The sequence below is a fragment of the Vigna angularis genome, chromosome 6, assembly GCF_016808095.1.
Source record: "Vigna angularis cultivar LongXiaoDou No.4 chromosome 6, ASM1680809v1, whole genome shotgun sequence".
In the NCBI taxonomy this organism is placed as follows: Eukaryota; Viridiplantae; Streptophyta; class Magnoliopsida; order Fabales; family Fabaceae; genus Vigna; species Vigna angularis.
Genome location: NC_068975.1, coordinates 26,994,645 through 27,014,453, shown reverse-complemented (window position 1 = coordinate 27,014,453; position 19,809 = coordinate 26,994,645). Strand labels below are relative to the sequence as shown.

The following is a 19,809-nucleotide window of genomic DNA, read 5'->3' as shown; positions in this document are numbered from 1 at the left end:
TTACATACAATTTTTTAAAAGCTAAATTTCAACTTATATTTTTTTTAGAATAAAAATATTTAATTATCTTTTAATTTTATTATGTTAATTTTTTTTATTAGTGTTTGAGTTGTTTATTGAGCTCAAAATTTTATCTAAAATATTATTTAATAATGAATAAAATGATTATATACTCATTTTTTAAATTTATATATCAACTTGTATAACAGAAAATACTCTTAGGTTCATGACTAAAAATAAGATAAGGATCATAATGGGTGAGTTATCTGTAGTAAAAGAATCAAACGTTTAGTCTTGAGTTTAATTACATTTTGAACAAAGGATAGGATAATTGAAATAAGGTAATAGTCTTTTCTTATCCTAAAACACTTATTTTAAAATAGATTAAGTTCCTTTAAATTTCCAATTTTGTGAAACTATAATTTTGGATTTTTAATATTTTTTATATTGTTATAGTTAGGGGAATTTACAATATACTTTTGTAGGTTTAGTGTGTATTTTAAACTACAAAATATTATAATTAATTCACGATTGACTTTTATTATAAAAGATGCAACTGTCAGTTTCATGCGCATTCCACTTTTGAGAATTTTTGTAATTCCGCTGTAACAACAAATCTTGTGTAACAACAAATCTTGTGTTAACTTCGTTGTACCAATTATAAATATATACCCTCTATTTGTGCTTGATTTATGTTTTCATGTTTTATTTTATATATATATATATATATATATATATATATATATATATTTTTTTTTTTTTTCTGTGAATGATAGATAAATTTAAAATGAAAGGTAATATATGTTTGATTATATGGATAAGGACAGTGTAAATATTTTTAAGAAGAAAATGCTATATTGATTTTGAGTTAGGGTATATTTAATGTTGATTTTATAAAGAAATTATTTTAATTCTTCTAGAATCCTACTCATAGATAAAAATGTCTAGTTGTGAAAATAGAAGGAGATTCATATTTAGAGTTTTGGTGAGTGACCAAACTTGAAAATATAAAATTCACCTTATCACGTAAGGTAGAAGATAGGTTGTTCGACCATAATATATAGTCATAACTCATATGAAATATATGCACAATCTTTGAGTTTACTTAATTTACGTATCTTTTAGAAATTACGTATCTTTTAGAAATAAAGACAAATGTCAGTTTGTTGTGAGTTATAATGAGTATACTTTGTAGACATTTGGTGATGTATGATAATGGGTGATTGTAACAAAGGAAACAAATTTTATTACTTTTACGATAGTTTTTTTATTAAAAAGAATTGTTATAATTACACTACCTTATCCTATTTTATTTTTATTTACGATTTATTCTTCTGCTAAGATTTTATAATATAGGTGAATAATGTTGTATGAAAAATTAATGAGAAGTAGCGAATGTGCTAGTAGAAAATGAAAATTTACTGTTAAATATATAGATACATGTTTTTAAGATCTTTGTTTTCTTTAAATGTCTTATTTTGAAGAATACTAGTAAAAATCTGGAATTACTGGAAGACTTTAAAAATAATGTATGTAAATATTTTGATTGTGTTTAATATATTAAATTATGATGCTTATTTTAATACTTTGGTATATTAATATAGAGTGGTACTAAGATAAAAGAAATATAAACTAAAAGATTGAAAGGAATTAAGATTCATAAAAAAATAATAGAAATTGAAGGAAGAACATTAATAATTATTGAACTGAAAACATAATTAATAGTAAAAGGCTAAAAAATAGAATTTAACCAGGACATACATTCTCACGAAATAAACAATTTTTCTTTAAAAAAAATCAGCATATTATGAAAATAATGAAATTAGATGGCACAAACTTCTCAATGGGTATCAAATTTTACCTACTTTATATTGAAAACTCCAGCTGGATATAAAATATAATTATAACAATATTTGTATTTCTTATAAATTATATTGGATCAATCCATCACAGATAATAGAAAAACAAAAAATAGAAAATAAACTCAAATTTGCCAAAAATATTTATACACATTTTTATTACTAATATTTTTATTTAATCATACAAAATTAATAATCACAAATGATATCATAAAGTAAATAGTTACTATTATAAAAATACGCACTCTAATATAATAATACTCATACAATAAGCATACTTAATTATGGCATTTTCTTTAAACTTAATTAAATGTCCTATTCGACTGGTATACAAGATCAAATGAGCTCCTTCATGTTAGTTGAATAAGACAATAACCTTAACTTTTGTGCTAAGGATGCTTATTTCATTACTCTTCCTTCCTTTCAAAGATGGTCCGTTGAAATTGCAGGCAATAGAACATAACTTTGATCAAAGTAATTGAAATACATTAATGGTGAAAAGCAACGTGTCGTTTACGATTATATGCTTTTTATGAGGCGCAACGATGGGACAGGGACACGTATCCAAATTGACGCTGACATCCTCAATCACTTCACAACTGTAACCCACAAATCGCATTTTTCTGTTTGTTGTTTTGTTTTTCCTTCATCCACTTCATTTCCCTTTTTCTTGTCGCGTCCATTATTATCCACTTCGTTCTGGTCCAAGGTCATAGGAATTTTTCACTACACGTAAATAACTGGATTAAGAAAAAAAGTTAGTAAATATGTACTCTAATTCCTAAATTTAATATTCTTTCTTTTTTTATAAAACTGTGCCCAATTGAGAGAAGAATATTTTGAGAAGTGAAATGCAACAAAGTTGATTTTTTTTTATATGGGTGGGTGGAGAGTTTATGTTAAGCAAGATATATATATATATATATATATATATATATATATATATATATATATATATATATATATATATATATATATATGAAGATGATGAATCAGCAAGAATGCGTAGAAAGGTTATGCGAAGACAGAAGAGTGAAAGAAAATTAAACGGCATGTTTTTCCTCTTTTGTTGTCACTGGTCAACGAAGATACAAAGGAGGGCAGAATAGTTCAATCATTTTCTTGTTTTCCATCAACAACAAATTAAAAATCATTCTCCTCTCTCTTCCAGCTTTTGGTTGTGGAGAGAGGACTCTAAAGAATAAACCATCTCTGTCACTTTCTTTGCTGGTGATGGTGTCAGAGATGTTTAGCTGTGACTGTTTTTGGTGGAACAGTGTTCCTGAATCCTACCCTTCTGAGCCAGAGCCCTTCTCTCTGCCAGCACCTCTTCCACAGTGGCCACAAGGTGTGTGTTTTTTGTGTATCTTTAATGGCTGTTCTTGCTTTTTCTCAGAATCGGTCTATATCCAATAAATGCTATCTGTTGGATTATAACAGCTGCGTTTCTTTTGGCATATACAATATTGAAGCTGAAGCTTGGATATTTACATTTTCAAACCTTAAATCAATCACACAATTAATTTACTTTTTTAGGATGGTGATATATGCTACACGAGGAACTAGACCATGTTTTTTTCTCCTTTAATCTTTCATCTATTCTTGTGTTGTTCCAAATTGATAGTCATGAATAATCCTTCTTGGTGTAGTAATTGTCTGGATGTTTTCATGAGCTAGAGCTCCTGATGTTGCAATATTAACAGCTTTTTAGCTTAGACTAAGGAAGAGATTCGAAACTATTTATGTGTCACTCTATTTTGTCAAAGGTTTTTAAGAGACAACATATCTTTGATGATGAAATAATAAATAACTGTACCAAACTTCCTAACTCTGGGGTTAAACATGATTAGTTGCCTTATCATTAATTATTGCCTTAACACTAAAGGGAGTGTGGACAGAGTGTTTTTAATGTGATACTGACTAATGAAACTAAGGGCGATACACCGATACTGATTTGATCGGACTAGTCGCCCAGATGATGACAATCGATGATTTGGTTTGTTGTTTTAAGGGTATATAATGATTTCAATAAATTTTATCTTATGATAATGAATTATTGAAATAATTTAATTTTCAGTAGTTGTTGGAAACACACTCTTATTTTCTATTTTTCTGCAGATGTTTGTTTGTCTTTTATGTGTGCTAGAGATCTTGAAAAAAAGTTGAATTCTTGACATCAATAATTCTTAAATTATGTTGGCTCCTACTTGATTTTCTATTGTTGTGTCATCAAATGTTTGTGAATGCTATGGTATCAGGTGCTGGTTTTGCTGGAGGAAGGATAAGCCTTGGAAGCCTAGAAGTTTTGAAAATAAGGAAGTTTGAGAGGGTTTGGAGCAGCAAAAGCTCACATGGCAAATCTCAGGGTTTTGTATTTTACAAACCTTTGGAGATTCCAGATGATTTTTTCTGCCTTGGTCACTATTGCCAGTCCAATGATCAGCCATTGAGAGGACATGTTCTTGTGGCTCGTGAAACATCTTCTGAACCCGAAGCAGAATCTCCAGCTCTAAAAAAACCAATCAACTACTCTTTGATATGGAGTGCTGATTCACCACATGATGGAAGTGGTTATTTTTGGTTGCCAAATCCTCCATTGGGATACAAAGCAATGGGCATAATGGTTACTAACAAACCAGATGAACCTGAAGTTGAAAAAGTTAGATGCGTGCGAGCCGATCTGACAGAAACTTGTGAGACCTGTGATCTATTACTATCCATGAACTCAAAGTTTTCGAAAATTTCATTCAAGGTTTGGAACACAAGGCCATGTGAAAGAGGGATGTGGAGTAGAGGTGTATCAGTAGGGACATTCTTCTGCAGCACGTATTCTGACAATAAACAAGTGAAAGATATTGCTTGCTTGAAGAATCTTGACTCCACTTTACATGCCATGCCAAACATAGACCAAGTTCATGCACTCATTAACCACTACGGCCCCACTGTGTACTTCCACCCTGATGAGATATACCTGCCATCTCAGTGCAATGGTTTTTCAAAAACGGAGCACTTGTGTATTCAAGAGGCAGTGAGAAGGGTAAAGCAATAGATAAGGAGGGATTAAACTTACCAAGTGGGGGAACAAATGATGGTGCTTTTTGGATAGATTTGCCTAGTGAGAGTGATGCTAGAAATAATGTAAAGAAGGGAGATATAGAGAGTGCAGAACTTTATGTTCATTTAAAACCAGCTTTGGGAGGAACATTTACTGATATTGCTATGTGGGTATTTTGCCCCTTCAACGGACCTGGAATACTTCAAGTGGGGTTGGTGAACATTGAGATGAACAAGATTGGTGAACACGTTGGTGACTGGGAGCATTTCACCCTTCGTGTGAGCAACTTCACAGGAGAACTATGGTGTGTATTTTTTTCACAGCACAGTGGTGGAGAATGGGTGGATGCATTCAACTTGGAGTTTATTGAAGGAAATAAAGCAGTTGTTTATTCATCAAGGCATGGGCATGCAAGTTTTCCTCATCCAGGGAGCTACCTTCAGGGAGCATCCAAACTTGGAATAGGAGCAAGGAATGAAGCAGGTAGAAGTAAACTTACATTGGATTCCAGCAGCAGATACAAGGTTGTTGCTGCTGAGTATCTTGGTGAGGGAGCTATTGCAGAACCAAGTTGGTTGCAGTATATGAGAGAATGGGGTCCTGCTATTGTGTATGAATCACGTTCTGAAATAGACAAGTTGATAGATCTGCTTCCTGTGTATGTTAGATTATCTGTGGTGAATTTGTTTAAATTGTTTCCTACTGAGCTTTATGGTGAAGAGGGGCCAATTGGTCCAAAGGGGAAGGCTAACTGGGAAGGAGATGAAAAGTGCTACTAGTTCACTCTCTTCTTCTTCATCAGTTTTTCTCTTTTCTCATTCTCTGCTGTATCATATATTCTACCACCCTTGCCTTTTTCTTTTAATCATATGCTTTAATTTTGTTTTTACTCCTTCAACCATACCAGTGATTTTTTTGGTGTAAAAGGGGGTTGGAATCTAAATAAATACATAAATGTTCATTTGATTTTAGTAAAAGAAAAGGTGAAAAATAATAGGTTAAAAAATAGAGAGGAGAGAAATATATGAAAACACATGAAAACAACATTAACACTCCATGATCAATTATATAGCTCGGTGATGAAATACAATCTTAATGTTTAGGGTAAAGGATTGAAGTTTCTTACTTAAAGTACTCCATCCAAGTTGTTTTGATGATCAAACGGTGGTCGTCCATCGTCCAACTTTGTTCGCTCTCTTATGGTGATCCTAAAGTATACATGAGACTTTTATTTATTATAGTTGTGATGAACATTTATCCTTAATTGGTCTAATAACGATCTAGTCACATCTTAATATGTATTAACAGTTTAATGAATCATTATTACTTTACACAACCTACGTGGATGACTATGAGAAAACGATCTAAGAAAACGAAGAATAACCTGAAAAGTTGATCTAGGAAGAAGGCGATGAAAGAACGGCCTGAAAGGATGTCCATGGGAAAACGGTCATGCGAAAACGGTCATGGGAGAATGGGAAGAATGAACATGTGGGAGCACAGTACGGTACACTGGGTAATTTCTACACGAAGTAAAATGAATTTGTGAATTATACACAAGTTACTTGTTAAGAAACCTTTTCACCAGCATTTATACATAGTTTTAAAACTTATATGAAAATATTTATACAAGTTAAATTATAAGTTAAGTTTTAACTTTTCTGAAAAAAAAAAAAATTATTTTGTGCCTTTCTATGCATACATTTATCCATATGTATACTGAATGTTAACATGTCTACTGATAACAAATTAAACTTTAGGATTCAATAATTAAAAAAAACTACAGGAAGTAAAATTTTATTATCAATAAAATTTAATTATTAAAAATGTACTCTAGAGTCTTAGTTTTTTCTAGTGGCACTAAATAAAATGAATGAAATTATGTGTTTTAAATAAGGGAAAGAACATTTTAACTTTCATATATCTTCTAAAGATAATGATATTTTAACAACATTTTTTTGACAATATTTTAACATCATTTACGTGTCATTCTGTGATTGATTCATATTAGTGTGTTTATGATTATTATTATTGATTGTGAAGTAATTTTAGACTAATTACATAATCACACGTATAATGTTAAAATGTTGTCAAAAAAATGTTGTTAAAATATCATTATCCATCTTTTAAATATCTGTTAAGAAGATATTCACACAAGAAAAAAAAATGTTCCAGCAAACATATTTTTTTTTAATAGCCTACTAGGTGTATTTTGTGCAATTAAATAGAGAAGGTGAAAATATATTTACTGTTATTGATCTGTGTGAATGTAAAATGAATATTTATATTAATTTTAATTAATCTATGTTTAACAACTTTTTATTGATTTGTTTAATAAAGAAAAACAAATAAATAAAATGAAAAAAAAAATAGAAACCAAGATAACCAGTTAAAAAGTTAAACTAAAAAAATAATCAAATTAATTAAAAAAATAAAAATAAAACTTAAATAAAAATGTACAAGTTTACTTAAAACTTAATTAAATCTTTTCCAAAACAACAGTTTTAATAATTTTTTTCATTTTTTTAATAAAATAATAGGAAAATTTACAATAGTGATTGTAACCTAACATATAACTACTATTTATTGAACAAGGCAGAATCCAAGACTCAGTCTTTCTCTCTGTTTCTACTTCCTTCATCCATTCTTCTATCTAGGTTTTCATTCAATGTCTATTCTACTATTTCTGACTAATTATCCTGTTTTGTTCGAGTTAAACTGCAAAGAAAGTTAGTGTAATCTAATTCCTGAATTGTTTGTTTACCTTTTTCACTTTCTTTATCAGATGCGACTCAATGGATTGGGCGTTCGTGCATAAAACATGGGATAAGTGGGCTTCTACCAACGTTGGGTATTCTGGTTAGCTAGATTTTGCTTTCAAGCCACATTCATATGCACATATGTATTCTTTTGTTACATCACCCTTTGGAAAATTAATTTTGTAAATACTGTAATTTGGTGATATTTATCTCGTGTTCTAAACATCCTACTACTTCTAGGTCATCCGTTAAAAGCTGCTTTGCTAATCAACCATGACCCCACTGGACCATCTCGATTGTTATCTACCATGTAAGAAGGATTGTGTTTGATTCTTGTTATGTTTTTTTTTTTTTATATCTGGTGTGATTTTTCTTTATGATGGAAAAGCACATGGAATGAATAAGCAATGCAAATCGGTTGCCTACAGTCTATGGTATAAATAATTGAAGCTCTTATCTTGCAGTTTATATGAGTTTTTATTCATATTGAACTTGTACGAGTTATGAATCAACCATCTTACCCTGGAATTCCACGATAATACCATTTTATGTTGATCATAAAAATTTTCATTGGTACCAGTGTTTATTTAGCTATTTTGGATGAAAAACTGTATATTCTGGTTGTGCTCTGATAAGGGTTAACCTTGCGAGTAAGATTTTGCCATTGTTATTGCTCCAAGAACCTGAACTACTTCGAACAATAAAACAAGGGCCACTGTTGTTGCTTGAAACGTACTTGAATGAATGCTTCATCAAGTACCCCAAATTAGCCTCATGAAGCACGGATACTCCTTGTACTTAAGGTGTCAAGAGTATCAAACACGTTTTCAAAATCGACTCCTCCTTTACACCTGTATGACGATGTATCGGACATTAAGCACTAGTTCTATTTTTTTTTTTTGTTGGCTCAGACACTTGAGCTGATATCTCCATATGACTATTCTCGTCAAAGAGATCAACATTGTAAAAGTAATCAATTTTTAAACATTTAAAAAGCTCTCTCAGAATATAATATAAATTAAAATGATTGCCCTTTTCATTGTTCTCAGCACGACTCATTATCATAAGGAAAGTGTAAAACTTAGAAAGTTATTTTTTTTGAGAAGGTAATATACATTTGCTGATAGATAATTAATTTTCTCGTTTTTGGGATTATTCATTGAGAGCAAAGTGCTTCATTTTAAATCTTGATTAGCAATTACATCTTTTTTCATGTTTGTATTTAGTTTCATTTGATTATATTTATATATGGATGTCCTAGTGTCAAATATTTTAAACATAAGCCATGTTGTAATGAATCAGTGCTTTGTAAGCCGTGCAGATTCTTCTTGTTGCTCCTTCTTCTTCAGTAGTTTATAGCAGGTTCATTCCTTAGGATCAAATGCAATGTCCTGCCCGGTTAATATCACTGTATCGATTCAGCAAAGCTGCTACTGTTACATTATATTTTTTAATCCAAAAGCAAAAGTAGTTGTGACATTGTAAGTTGTTTTGTGTTTTTGTTTGAAAATCTCTTTTTAATTTTTAATACTGTATGTGGTTGAGGAGATTTAAGTATTTGTTTCTGAAAAATTTGTGCACATTGCCTCCTAAACTTCATGCTTGCTTTGTGTGGCACTTCTTTAGCTGGAATTTTCTTTTTTATTTCTAAAAATATTGAATTTCTCAATTGAGCTATTTGGTGCTGGCAGTGCTGCACAAGAAGGAATAAAAGCTAATCCCATTGAATTGAGTAACTTTATGGACTTCATCAAACAAAATAAGCTCCATACAGAGCTCTTCGTTATTGGATCCAATCAGTGTAAGCTCAAACTCAGCTGTATTTAGTTTGCCTATATAATTAGTTGCGGCTTTCTGTTTTTCAACTTCTTTTATGCCCTCTACCGTAAGGACATATGAAATTTCTGAAACTGAAGACTACAACATATCTAAGTAATATGAGTTTAAGACTCTTAGAGATTTGGGCTATGGTACAATTCTTGGAGCATGATGGTCTTGATACTTGTTTTAGACTGTTTACTGTTGAGAGATAATAAACTGTGTTCTACTCGTACATGTATAGTTATGAACTGTGTAACTTTATCTGCTACAGTGGTGCATTTTAGTTTATCTTCTGATATTTACGGAAATTTGAATGACAGACTTGGTCACAACAATTCATGAGAACTGGTTTAGTGCAAGGTGTATAAACACGTCAAAGCCCGCTGGTGAAGGTGTTATTGTTATACAAACAGCAGCATACATCTTGGTTGCTCTGTAAGCATATAATTCAAATTCAGTATGTTTATCATCGACCATCAATGCACTATTCTGTCTGCGTATTCTCATCATTCAGTTTCACAGGTATGAAGGTTCCATCGGTCCAGCATCTCGTGCTATGGCAGCTGCTGATCAGTTAACTTGGCAATTAGGACGAAAAAATCTTTAAACTGGTCCTGCAGATCTGTAGCATCCACTAACCACAAGGCTAATCTTTTCTGTTTTCACTCCAATTTTTTCTCAGATGATTGCACCCATGTATCTTGGTGATGAAGCCATTGCCATTACACAACCACATAGATGACAGTGTACGAGAGAGGTCTTAACCCTTGTTGTGTATTATTGGTTCATCTCAACCATTAATATTAAATTAAGAACAACGAATATTCATGTTTTATATAGGCTTGAACAAAATTATTTTAAATATCAAATGATTGCTACAGTTGATTTCATGCTGGTTTTTCAATGATTGCTATAGTTGATCTCAAAAATGATTGCGTAAAAAATAATTTTGTTCACATGTCAAACGAATCAAAATTAAATACCAGAAAACCATTTTTCACATACTGTATTCAAATAGAATTCTTATTTTTATAATTAATTCTGACAATAATGATTTGTAAATATAAATAATTATTTTTGAGATCTGTCTAAATACACATTTAAGCTTACCCATAATATTCCATTGCTTATTTAAATAAGTTACAAACTAAATAATTTTTTTATACAGTCATTTAGTCAGAGACTATTATGATAGGTTAATGGATTGGCCCAATTGCTAAAATCAAATTAGTAAGCTCACACACATTGAAAATAAACAAATCATTTCTAATTGATAATTAAGAAACTTCTAACTGAAAAAAAAAACCTCATTGGATAAGCAAATTACTTAATCACAACTCAAAAAGGCACTAGAAGTAGCAATTGTACTGTTATTTATCCAGAGATATTTCACTATTGGAATCAAGCTTTCGAAAACTTATGAAGGTTTTGCTGCATATTCCACTCTGGAAGACTAGAGCTGGAAATTTCTTGTCTGTAAAGTGAATTTTTACTACTATTTTTCACAGGTAGGAATCAAACGTAGGTTAGAGAATTTATAAGAGTTGACACTGCTTAACTGAAATAGACTTCTAAAAAAATGTAAATGAATAAATACATATAATAATCTATTTCCTTTTATAGTTTTTTTGGCTATATTTTCTTTTAGTTCTAAAGAAAATAAAAGGAATTAATTTTGAAAAACAAACATTTTAAATCTTTTTATTTTCTCTTTAGTTTAGTTTCCAATTTTTTTTCTCGTGCCTCATATATATTAGAACAAAGGAAGGCTTAAAGAATAAAAAAAAAGGCTTTTGAGAATTATTGCGATTTATTCTTGGTTTCCTCGAAAATGTTAGACTGGGAGGCAGCGTTATGCCGTGGAACTCACAGCAGCAGATTAGAAGTCGCTAGCACGCAGCCAGAGAAGACAGCCAGAGTTCTGGTCAGAGACGACGGAGAAAAGCAAAGCTGGAAAATTCAATTCAACTTTCAAATATTGTGTAACCCGCGACGATAAATTCAAGTCAGAGCCCCTCAGAAAAAAAAAGAGAGAGAAGGTGTTGGCGAATCGGATTCGAGTTATAATGAAACCAAACACTGTTACATGGTGGTTATGTTCGATCATTTGCATACTTTTATTTTGTGTTCAATTTCAAGGGTGTGTGGGATCCAAGACCAAGAGAACGGATGAAGCTTACGTCACTCTTTTGTACGGAGACGAATTCTTGTTGGGTGTTCGAGTTCTGGGAAAATCAATACGTAACACTGGATCCAGCAAGGATATGGTCGTGTTGGTCTCCGATGGTGTCTCTGATTATGCCAAAAGCCTTCTCCGGGTAATCATCAGCATCATCTTCTTAATGGGTCTTCCACAAGATTTGAAATTTCAACTTTATCTTTCTGCTGACACCTTACTTTTGTGATTTTAACTGTTGATTTGGTGGATTTGTGTTTGAATTTCTTGAAGGCTGACGGGTGGATAGTGGAGTTGATTAGTTTACTGGCGAATCCTAATCGAGTGCGTCCGAAGAGATTTTGGGGTGTCTATACAAAGCTAAAAATATTTAACATGACTGACTACAAGAAAGGTAACATTTTTCTTTGGGCCTTTTATGCGTGTATATCATCTTAGTGTAAAAATAAGGAGGACTTATAGTTATCATATATGTTGCGAGTTTAATTTTCATGCACTCCCTGAATATAGACTTCACACTATCAATCAATGAAGTATGATTTTTAAAGTTGCTGTTCTAATTAAATTCTTGCTTTTGAAATGAGAGCATATGATATGCTCTTGCACTTAGTTAAAGGCTTCTTTTATTTTCAGTTGGTTGCTAGTTGCTTTTGAATCAATTGAAACTTAAAGAGACAGGGTTTTGGTTTTAAGCTCTCTCTCTCTCTCTCTCTCTCTCTCTCATAAGGGGTACAATGTGTTGGTTATTGGTGTTTATATGCTGAATGTTCTGAATGTTAATGTGCAGTTGTTTACCTTGACGCGGACACTATTGTGGTTAAAAATATTGACGATCTTTTCAAGTGTGTGAAATTCTGTGCAAATTTAAAGCATTCTGAGAGGTTGAACTCGGGAGTCATGGTGGTGGAGCCATCTCAAACTGTTTTTAATGACATGATAAGCAAAATAAAAACTACTGCATCTTACACTGGAGGTAAAATCAATTTCTGGGAGGTTTTATATTCAATTACTTTGTTCTTTTGAAGTTTTCCTTTTCGTTTTAATTGCTATATTGCTACATATAATTTAAACTGGGTAGTTTTTTAACAATGGTTTTCAACTGTTTTTTCTCCTTTTGATAGGCGATCAGGGTTTTCTCAATTCATATTTCTCTGGATTTCCCAATGCACATGTTTTTGAGCCGAATTTGAGTCCTGAGGTGTTGAATACCAGACCAGTTCCTGAAATGGAGCGACTATCCACGCTGTACAATGCTGATGTCGGTCTTTACATGCTTGCTAATAAGGTACTAGAATATAGTTAGAAAGGGGTAATGAGTAATTAGAGCCAGTGAGGCATGAGAGATATATTCCCCATTTTAACTTAATTATGCCGGATCTGCTCATTTGAGTTCAATTGAAATGGAAGATATACTAGGTTTGGTTGCACAAATCAATGATTATCCTGTCTGATAGAGTACTACACTTTCATGCCTGTCCAGATGTGATTTGTTTCATGTGTGCTGTCTTTTCAGCCGATAGTTTTTGTGATCATTGGAATAAATTATAGCATTCAAGTGACCTCTATTAATGTTGACCAAGGATTTATTTAGTGCTTCTAAAGAATAAAAAATTCACTGTTGTCTATGTAGCAGTTTTACAGTATTTTGGTTTTCCACTAGCACAAATTCTCATGCAAGCAATCAATGAAGTAATAACTAGTTGCTTGTAGGCAAACATACGTTGGGCTCTTTCCCAATGGAAAACCAATGTAACAATCAGCATATGTTAATCTGAGCTTATTAATGGATCGAGGACTCTATGTGTTGATTGGTTTGTCATCATAGCATTTTCTTATTGTCTAGTGTTTGAAGCTTGCTTGTTAGGCATGTGTGGTCTGTAGAAACTTTTGCTTGCAATCAATTCTGAAATGTTCTTCTCACTTATTTTTAAAACTAGTGATAGGCGTGTGAAAATGATTTCATTTAGAAATCAGTAGTTTCTTGTTAAGATTTTTGCTTCATTAAGTCCTATTTTAGGAGTATGTTCAATGACCCTGCCCCATAGCTTCGTCTAGTGAAGAGCTTTTCATCTTTCAATCCTATTACCTAACATTCCAACTTTCATGCTGATCAATCCAGTGGATGGTAGACGAAAATGAACTCCGTGTGATTCACTATACACTGGGCCCCCTTAAGCCTTGGGACTGGTGGACATCTTGGCTTTTGAAACCTGTTGATGTGTGGCAGGTAATTTTGCAAGTCAATTATCATTTTTCGTTCTGATGTGTTATAAAAGATTTTCTCATTGTCATATTTATAAAGACCACATTTGTTATATGAAAATTACTGACTTGTTTGTTCTAATCTTGGTGGTATGGTTTAGGATGTAAGAGAACAGCTTGAGGAATCACTTCCTGGAACTGGAGGGGGGCAAAATCCTAAAGACAGATTTCTTGTGAAATTTCTCTTTTTGCTACCTCTATGTGCCTTACTTTTCTTATGCTATCGTTCATTTATGAAGGTAGGCTACAATGGATTGATATTCTTGTCCAATCTCTTAGCATTAAACACTCTCAGCTTTATGTAAGTCTCATAAAATTGTATTTTCTGTAGAATCCCGGGCACTTCAGTTCATTTTTTAGAAGCTCAGTATGTGATCAAGTTAGACACCTTTATTATAAGATTAGATCAAACGGGCCACTTGCTTATACTAGTATTTCGACATCAGCGACTAATTCAATCCATCAGGTTGGTTTTCTCTTCTGTCTTCTGGGTGGGGATTTGCATCTTGCCATTCAAGGACCCCACATGATGAAATCATTTGATGAATGACAAAGACTATGCCCTTCCTGTGGGGCTTCCTCCCAAATCCTTGGTACCAACTCCAACATTCTTTCCTGCACAGGAAACTATGTCTATGTAACTGACTATCCATATCATCAAATGACCTGATCATGTTATGGCTTTGAATGAGAGGATGCGTATCCTCTAAGTTGAACTTAATGCTTAGATTTATATATGTTTTGAACATACTAAGATTTGTTTCTATGGTGTCTTGCAGCTCTTGAATGGCGCTCAGAACAAGGTTCCTGCTTATTTGGGTGGTGTTTCTGTCTGTGTTTGTTTTATGGTTGCAGTGGTGTCTCTGGGATTATCCCTCTTGATTGTTCCTCGGCAAGTGATGCCATGGACTGGATTGCTTTTGATGTATGAGTGGACGTACACAATTTTCTTTATACTATTTGGAGGTTATCTCCGTTTGATTTATCAGTGGGGAAAAATGGTGGGATCACGAGTAGCATCCTCCTTGTCAGATCATGATTCTGAAAAGCGTATGTTCAAGAGTGAAGCATCTTTTGTGGTTCTGTTTCTCATTTAATTCTGATACTGAGATACTTTTTTCTGCTATAATATTTTTATGAACATATATGCTCTCTTTATTACAGGTCATCAGCGACAGGTGTCATCTTGTGACGTTGCTACATGGTACTATGGTTTAGGGATGGCTTTGTTGGCCATTGCAGCTCCATCATTGCCTTGTCTTTTTGGAATAACTGCCTTGTTTGCAAGGTAACTTCTTTTCCAAAACACTTCTAAAACGTTTTTCTTTTTCCTAAAACTCAGCTGTCCCAGTGGCATGTCTTTGTTATCATTGACTCTAGTCCATTTTGAACTGAAGAGAAAATGAGAAAATTTTGAATTTTTTGTTTCAAAAAGTAAACTTTTCTCTTCAACCAGGCAAAAGGGAAACACCTTGTTATCTTATTTTATATGTTCTCTCTTCATTTTTCTTTCATCCCTGAGACCATAAAATAACTCCCAATTTGCTGTGTCTGCTTCTTCTTTCTCCCTGTCATTCTCTAATTCTTGTTAGAATCTTGTTTTGATCTTTTTCTTTGCATCATCACACATTACATTGGTAGCACCATCGTGGAAAATCAACGAAACACTCTAAAGTGTCTTCTCTAATTTTGAAGTGGATGTAGAAGTAGTTTTGGAATTAAAAGATCTGAGTTATTATGAAATATTTTCTTGAATTTACGTTTACATATTTATTTTCAACAGGTTAGGATTGATGGTTGTTGGTGGCATAATCTTGGCTTCTTTCATGACATATGCTTCTGAACATCTTGCTATCCAATCATTTCTTAAAGGCTTTGATGAACGTGACATTACTCGAAACAGCAACTCGTGTTTCCCATGTTGACTGTGACAGTAGGAAGTGGTGACTGATGTAAACTATGGTCGATAATCTATTCCCTTTTTCAGATTACATATGTAACCTTGTTTTTGTGAAAAATGTATGTAGGGAATTTTTGTCTATCTTCTAGCATTGTAGTTGTATTTTTTCGAGGTTTTGTTGTAATATTATTGTTATTTTTGAGATGATGACCTTGTTCTGTTGAAATCACACGTAATAGAATCTCAGCACACTTTTACGTGGTTAAATTCCATTTACTGAAACTTATTCATTGAGTTAACGTGGGTGTAATCTCTAACCAATAATTATATACTAATATATTTGTAAGGTACAATGTGCCTGTTAAACAAGGTTTTACCAGTGACTTTTGTCTCATAAAATGTGCATGTTTTCCCTATTATTAAGAGGTTAATAGATGTGTATCAAAACAGTTATTTAATTAAAATTTATCTCTACTTTAAAGTTATTTTCACTCAATAGATATATGAAACTGATTTTTTTTTTGTTAACAACCTATATAGTAATTAAAACTATGTGGACACGTAATTAACACCAAATAACCATGCTCTCTCACCCACAAGTCTATATCATGAATTAAACATAGTTTGGCTTTAGTAGTGTCTACAGAGGAGATGTTCTTTGGAGAGAGATACAAATGAAACTTAAGTCCAATCATATAAGTATTGATACTATTCTCAATTCAAACAAAATTTTTAATACAATGGGTTTGTTTTCATCCTTATATAATGTTTCACCTTCTTATTAATGAAACTTAGATTTACACTTAAATACTTAATAAGAAACAATGCAGAAGTTAACTTTGGTGGTTTTATTTCAGATCAAATAAGAGAAAAAAAGATATTGAACACAAGAACTTCGTACAAGTTAAAATAGATGTAACAGGAAGAAAAGAAAACATTCTAGCACATGTATATGAATACTTATACATGTTAAATCATGGTGGAATCGAAAGATATAATAAAAGAAAACGTTCATCGATCCTTACTTTACAACATATATGAAAAGCCAAGCATCAGACTTGCCTAAGTGCACATGGACATTAATCTACTCAGGTTGATTTGCTACCTTCGTTGATCTTGTGGTGCTATATTTGGCCATGGCTCCCATAACAACGTAGTTCCCAGAAGCAGATTCTTCATCTTGCGCCACAGTGATGTTTTCAACCATACGAGCCTCACGATGTTATACTTCAGCACTCTGAAGAAGAAGAAGAAGGATGAGAAGAAAGAAAAGTAAAAAGGATTATATTTATTACAAATCTGTGATTAAATGTAGTTTTTTTTTTTATAGAAGCTGACAATTTAATAATGAATTGTTTTGATTCCAATGACTTTGTGTTTCAAACATATTTTACAGATGTTTCTGGTTGGAAGATAGATAAGGAAAGGAATATACTATTACCCAATTGGGTAAGGGTTCTGTTAAATTATAACGGGAAAACGAGTGAATCAAGAAAAATGTTTCATAGACACTTTCAATTTTTTAAGTGCAGTGAGTAATCATAGATGTGCAGGAAGCAAAAGCCTTTAATATCGAGAATTGGGTCCATTCTATTGTGTTATTTAATCCAACCCATTAAGAGTGAAAGCCCAACCAATACAAGCGTTTCTTGTGTGAAAAATTGTTCTTCGTTTGTTTTAGCTTCATCGATCAGACCAATCGACAAGGGCAAGCATGCACCGCAATCACTCTGCTCTGAAACCCCAATTTTCATGAGTGAGTGAATCCATTTCCGTTTCTTGTAAATTTCGGACAATCTTTTCATGCAATTATCCTGCGCTATTCAGTTTCCGTTTTAGATTTTATTTATTCACAGAAGGAATAATTTTGTTCAAATTTTTTGACCAAATGCATGTGGGATTCATTAGTTCTTGTTGATTAGGAAATGGCCTCCTGCAAGTCGTGTTTGTAACTTCTTATCATCCTCAGAAAAGTAGAAGAACGAGTTGAATATCATAAATATGTTTCACTTTTAACTGAGAAAACCACATTCAGGAAACAAAAAACGATGTCAATTCATTTAAAAATCGTGTATAAACTTGACCTCAGGTTTTTCGTCTGATTTCTTGAGCACTGAATGAAATGGGTTTAAATTTGACATCTGTTGCAAAATCTAGACCACTGGTGAACATGGTGTTATTTTATTTGATTTGTTTATCATTATATTATCAATGGATGAACTAATGTATCCCATTATCAGTAAGTATTACTCTTTGGCTCTTCTGAAAATGCTGTTAGTTTGTGCTTAGCAGGATATAGGTTGTTTGAGAAGAATGGAGAGGATAAAAAGAATTAACGTCAATGGCTCTGCACTTAACTGTGATGACATACTGCATGAGATCCTACTTCGAATACCGCCATCAACAATCTCCAAATTAATTGTTGTATCAAAAATATGGCTGCGAGTAATATGCAGTTCTTCTTTTCGTCAAGGGTACACAAGACGATGGGGGCAAAGTTTCAGACTTGTGGGGTTTTTTGTATGCAACTTTTTATATCTTGGAAGACCTCGGGATGGGTACCGTCGCCCTCGTTGGGAGCCTGCCCTTCCGTTCTTGTCCACTTGTAGAGAGGGTGATGATCTGAAACATTCTGGAATCCTCAAAAGTCGTGGGTATTTCATTGATAGTTCAAAAGGCATTATTCTTTCTGGTTTCCATCCAAAGACATATTTTGTGTACAACGCAGTCTCCAAGCAAAAGTATCAACTCCCAGAACCTCAGCAGTTCTATAAAGTTCTGTGCATGGCATTGATTGTGGAGGAATGCCTTGATGGTGACACATGCTACAAGGTGATCCGAGCAAGATGTGAGTGCAAGCTTAAGGAACGCAACACTGTCTCAATTGAGACTTACTCATCAAACACTGGAAAATGGAAGCAATCCACTCTGATGTGCTCAACATCTTTTGCATTGCGCCCGAGAACAGCAGCTATGGTGGTTGGAGGGGTTGTACACTGGTTTGCAATATGGGGAAAACTTGCCATTTATGATCCTCGTCTTGGAGACAGGTATATAGCATTGATTAGACTACCAACAGGTGTGTTAACACGTGAGCATGAGGAATCTGTTCTTGGGGAGTCATCGGATGGGGTTTTGCTGTATGGTCAGAGCAATAACATTGGTGTGGAGATATGGATGCTTGTGAAGGAACCAGAAGATAACAACTCATCCATTTACTGCAACTGTACTAGGGTGAAGTACAAGTGGGTCCTGAGGTGGAGATTAAGTTTTAAGGTATTATGGAAGCAGATGCCATCTTTAAGCACACATTCTAAAGAAACCCAGCTACTGTCATTCCTTCCACATAATTCTACTTCTGTCTTCATAAGATCAGGATGGAACATTTTGCTATGTGATTTACAGACTAAAACGGTGGAAGTTGTTAATTATCAGGGTCGAGGAGGTTCCATTTCTTGGGAATCTAGCAAAATAGTTCCTTACTTTCTACCATCTTGGCCACACGCACCTTGTGCCTCGTGACGACATCAAACAAGGGAACTTTAGGGGCTTATTTACTTCTATTATCATTTTTATGTTCTTACTTTGAGTTTACAAAACTGTCTATAATTTCAATTTGTTTCCTGTTATGAAAGCTTTCTACAGAAAACTGTGAAAACGACGACAGTTTTGTAAATTAAACATGGAACAGAGAATGAAAACAGAAGTAAAGGGGTCTTAAGCTTTTAACACCTTTGATCGTTTTGAAGTGTAGCCGTAGTAGGACCTTAACTTCTCTTATATAGATTCGGTGGTGTACATGCCGGTAGGTTGGTGTTTTGTCAAACAATGAAAAATATTACCTTTTAGATCATGTTTTCTAGTCTTTTCCCTGGAAGAAATGAATATAAATTTGTAGGAATGCTGCTGGTGCATATTCGGGATCTTCTGGAACTTCTACTATGAATACAAATAAAAGCCCTAATCCTTTTTGGGGT

The 19,809-nt window shown here is 33.1% G+C and overlaps 3 protein-coding genes, 1 long non-coding RNA gene and 1 pseudogene across 9 annotated transcripts; 4 read left to right on the top strand and 1 right to left on the bottom strand.

The window, feature by feature from the left end:
• Positions 1-2,212: 2,212 nt before the first annotated feature.
• Positions 2,213-6,456, bottom strand: LOC108344843 (uncharacterized). Its single transcript, XR_001833591.2, has 3 exons — positions 6,299-6,456; positions 6,041-6,122; positions 2,213-2,599 (listed from the first exon to the last, which is right to left on the bottom strand). It is a non-coding gene; the product is annotated as an uncharacterized LOC108344843 (long non-coding RNA).
• Positions 2,870-5,812, top strand: LOC108344841 (hypothetical protein At1g04090-like; annotated as a pseudogene).
• A 1,045-nt stretch (positions 6,457-7,501) lies between the features above and the next one.
• Positions 7,502-10,384, top strand: LOC108344787 (uncharacterized). Of its 4 annotated transcripts, none has more exons than XM_017583280.1 (6): positions 7,502-7,571; positions 7,700-7,773; positions 7,914-7,983; positions 9,365-9,474; positions 9,815-9,929; positions 10,017-10,384. In XM_017583280.1, exons 2-6 carry the CDS (start codon positions 7,710-7,712, stop codon positions 10,099-10,101), a joined length of 444 nt encoding a protein of 147 aa, XP_017438769.1. In that variant the 5' UTR covers positions 7,502-7,571; positions 7,700-7,709; the 3' UTR covers positions 10,102-10,384. The 4 variants fall into 4 exon arrangements, with proteins under 4 accessions (XP_017438769.1, XP_052735027.1, XP_052735026.1 ...); XM_052879067.1 differs by lacking the exon at positions 7,502-7,571 and adding an exon at positions 8,995-9,154 and having other exon boundaries at positions 7,700-7,765; XM_052879066.1 differs by lacking the exon at positions 7,502-7,571 and adding an exon at positions 8,995-9,154 and having other exon boundaries at positions 7,714-7,816.
• An 893-nt stretch (positions 10,385-11,277) lies between these two features.
• On the top strand, positions 11,278-16,099 carry LOC108346154 (inositol phosphorylceramide glucuronosyltransferase 1). Of its 2 annotated transcripts, none has more exons than XR_001833780.2 (10): positions 11,278-11,812; positions 11,944-12,064; positions 12,458-12,643; positions 12,792-12,955; positions 13,790-13,897; positions 14,034-14,171; positions 14,264-14,398; positions 14,712-15,011; positions 15,097-15,220; positions 15,716-15,853. XR_001833780.2 is itself a non-coding variant. In XM_017585173.2 (10 exons), the coding sequence occupies exons 1-10, from the start codon at positions 11,561-11,563 to the stop codon at positions 15,855-15,857; spliced, it is 1,641 nt and encodes a 546-aa protein (XP_017440662.1). In that variant the 5' UTR covers positions 11,279-11,560; the 3' UTR covers positions 15,858-16,099. The 2 variants fall into 2 exon arrangements, 1 of the variants encoding a protein (XP_017440662.1); XM_017585173.2 differs by having other exon boundaries at positions 11,279-11,812; positions 14,712-14,982; positions 15,716-16,099.
• A 1,352-nt stretch (positions 16,100-17,451) lies between these two features.
• Positions 17,452-19,730, top strand: LOC108344691 (F-box protein At5g03970). 2 transcript variants are annotated; one of them, XM_052879065.1, is made up of 2 exons: positions 17,452-17,588; positions 18,111-19,730. In XM_052879065.1, the coding sequence occupies exon 2, from the start codon at positions 18,146-18,148 to the stop codon at positions 19,352-19,354; it is 1,209 nt and encodes a 402-aa protein (XP_052735025.1). In that variant the 5' UTR covers positions 17,452-17,588; positions 18,111-18,145; the 3' UTR covers positions 19,355-19,730. The 2 variants fall into 2 exon arrangements, with proteins under 2 accessions (XP_052735025.1, XP_017438634.1); XM_017583145.2 differs by having other exon boundaries at positions 17,453-17,588; positions 18,125-19,730.
• The last annotated feature ends 79 nt before the right edge of the window (positions 19,731-19,809 follow it).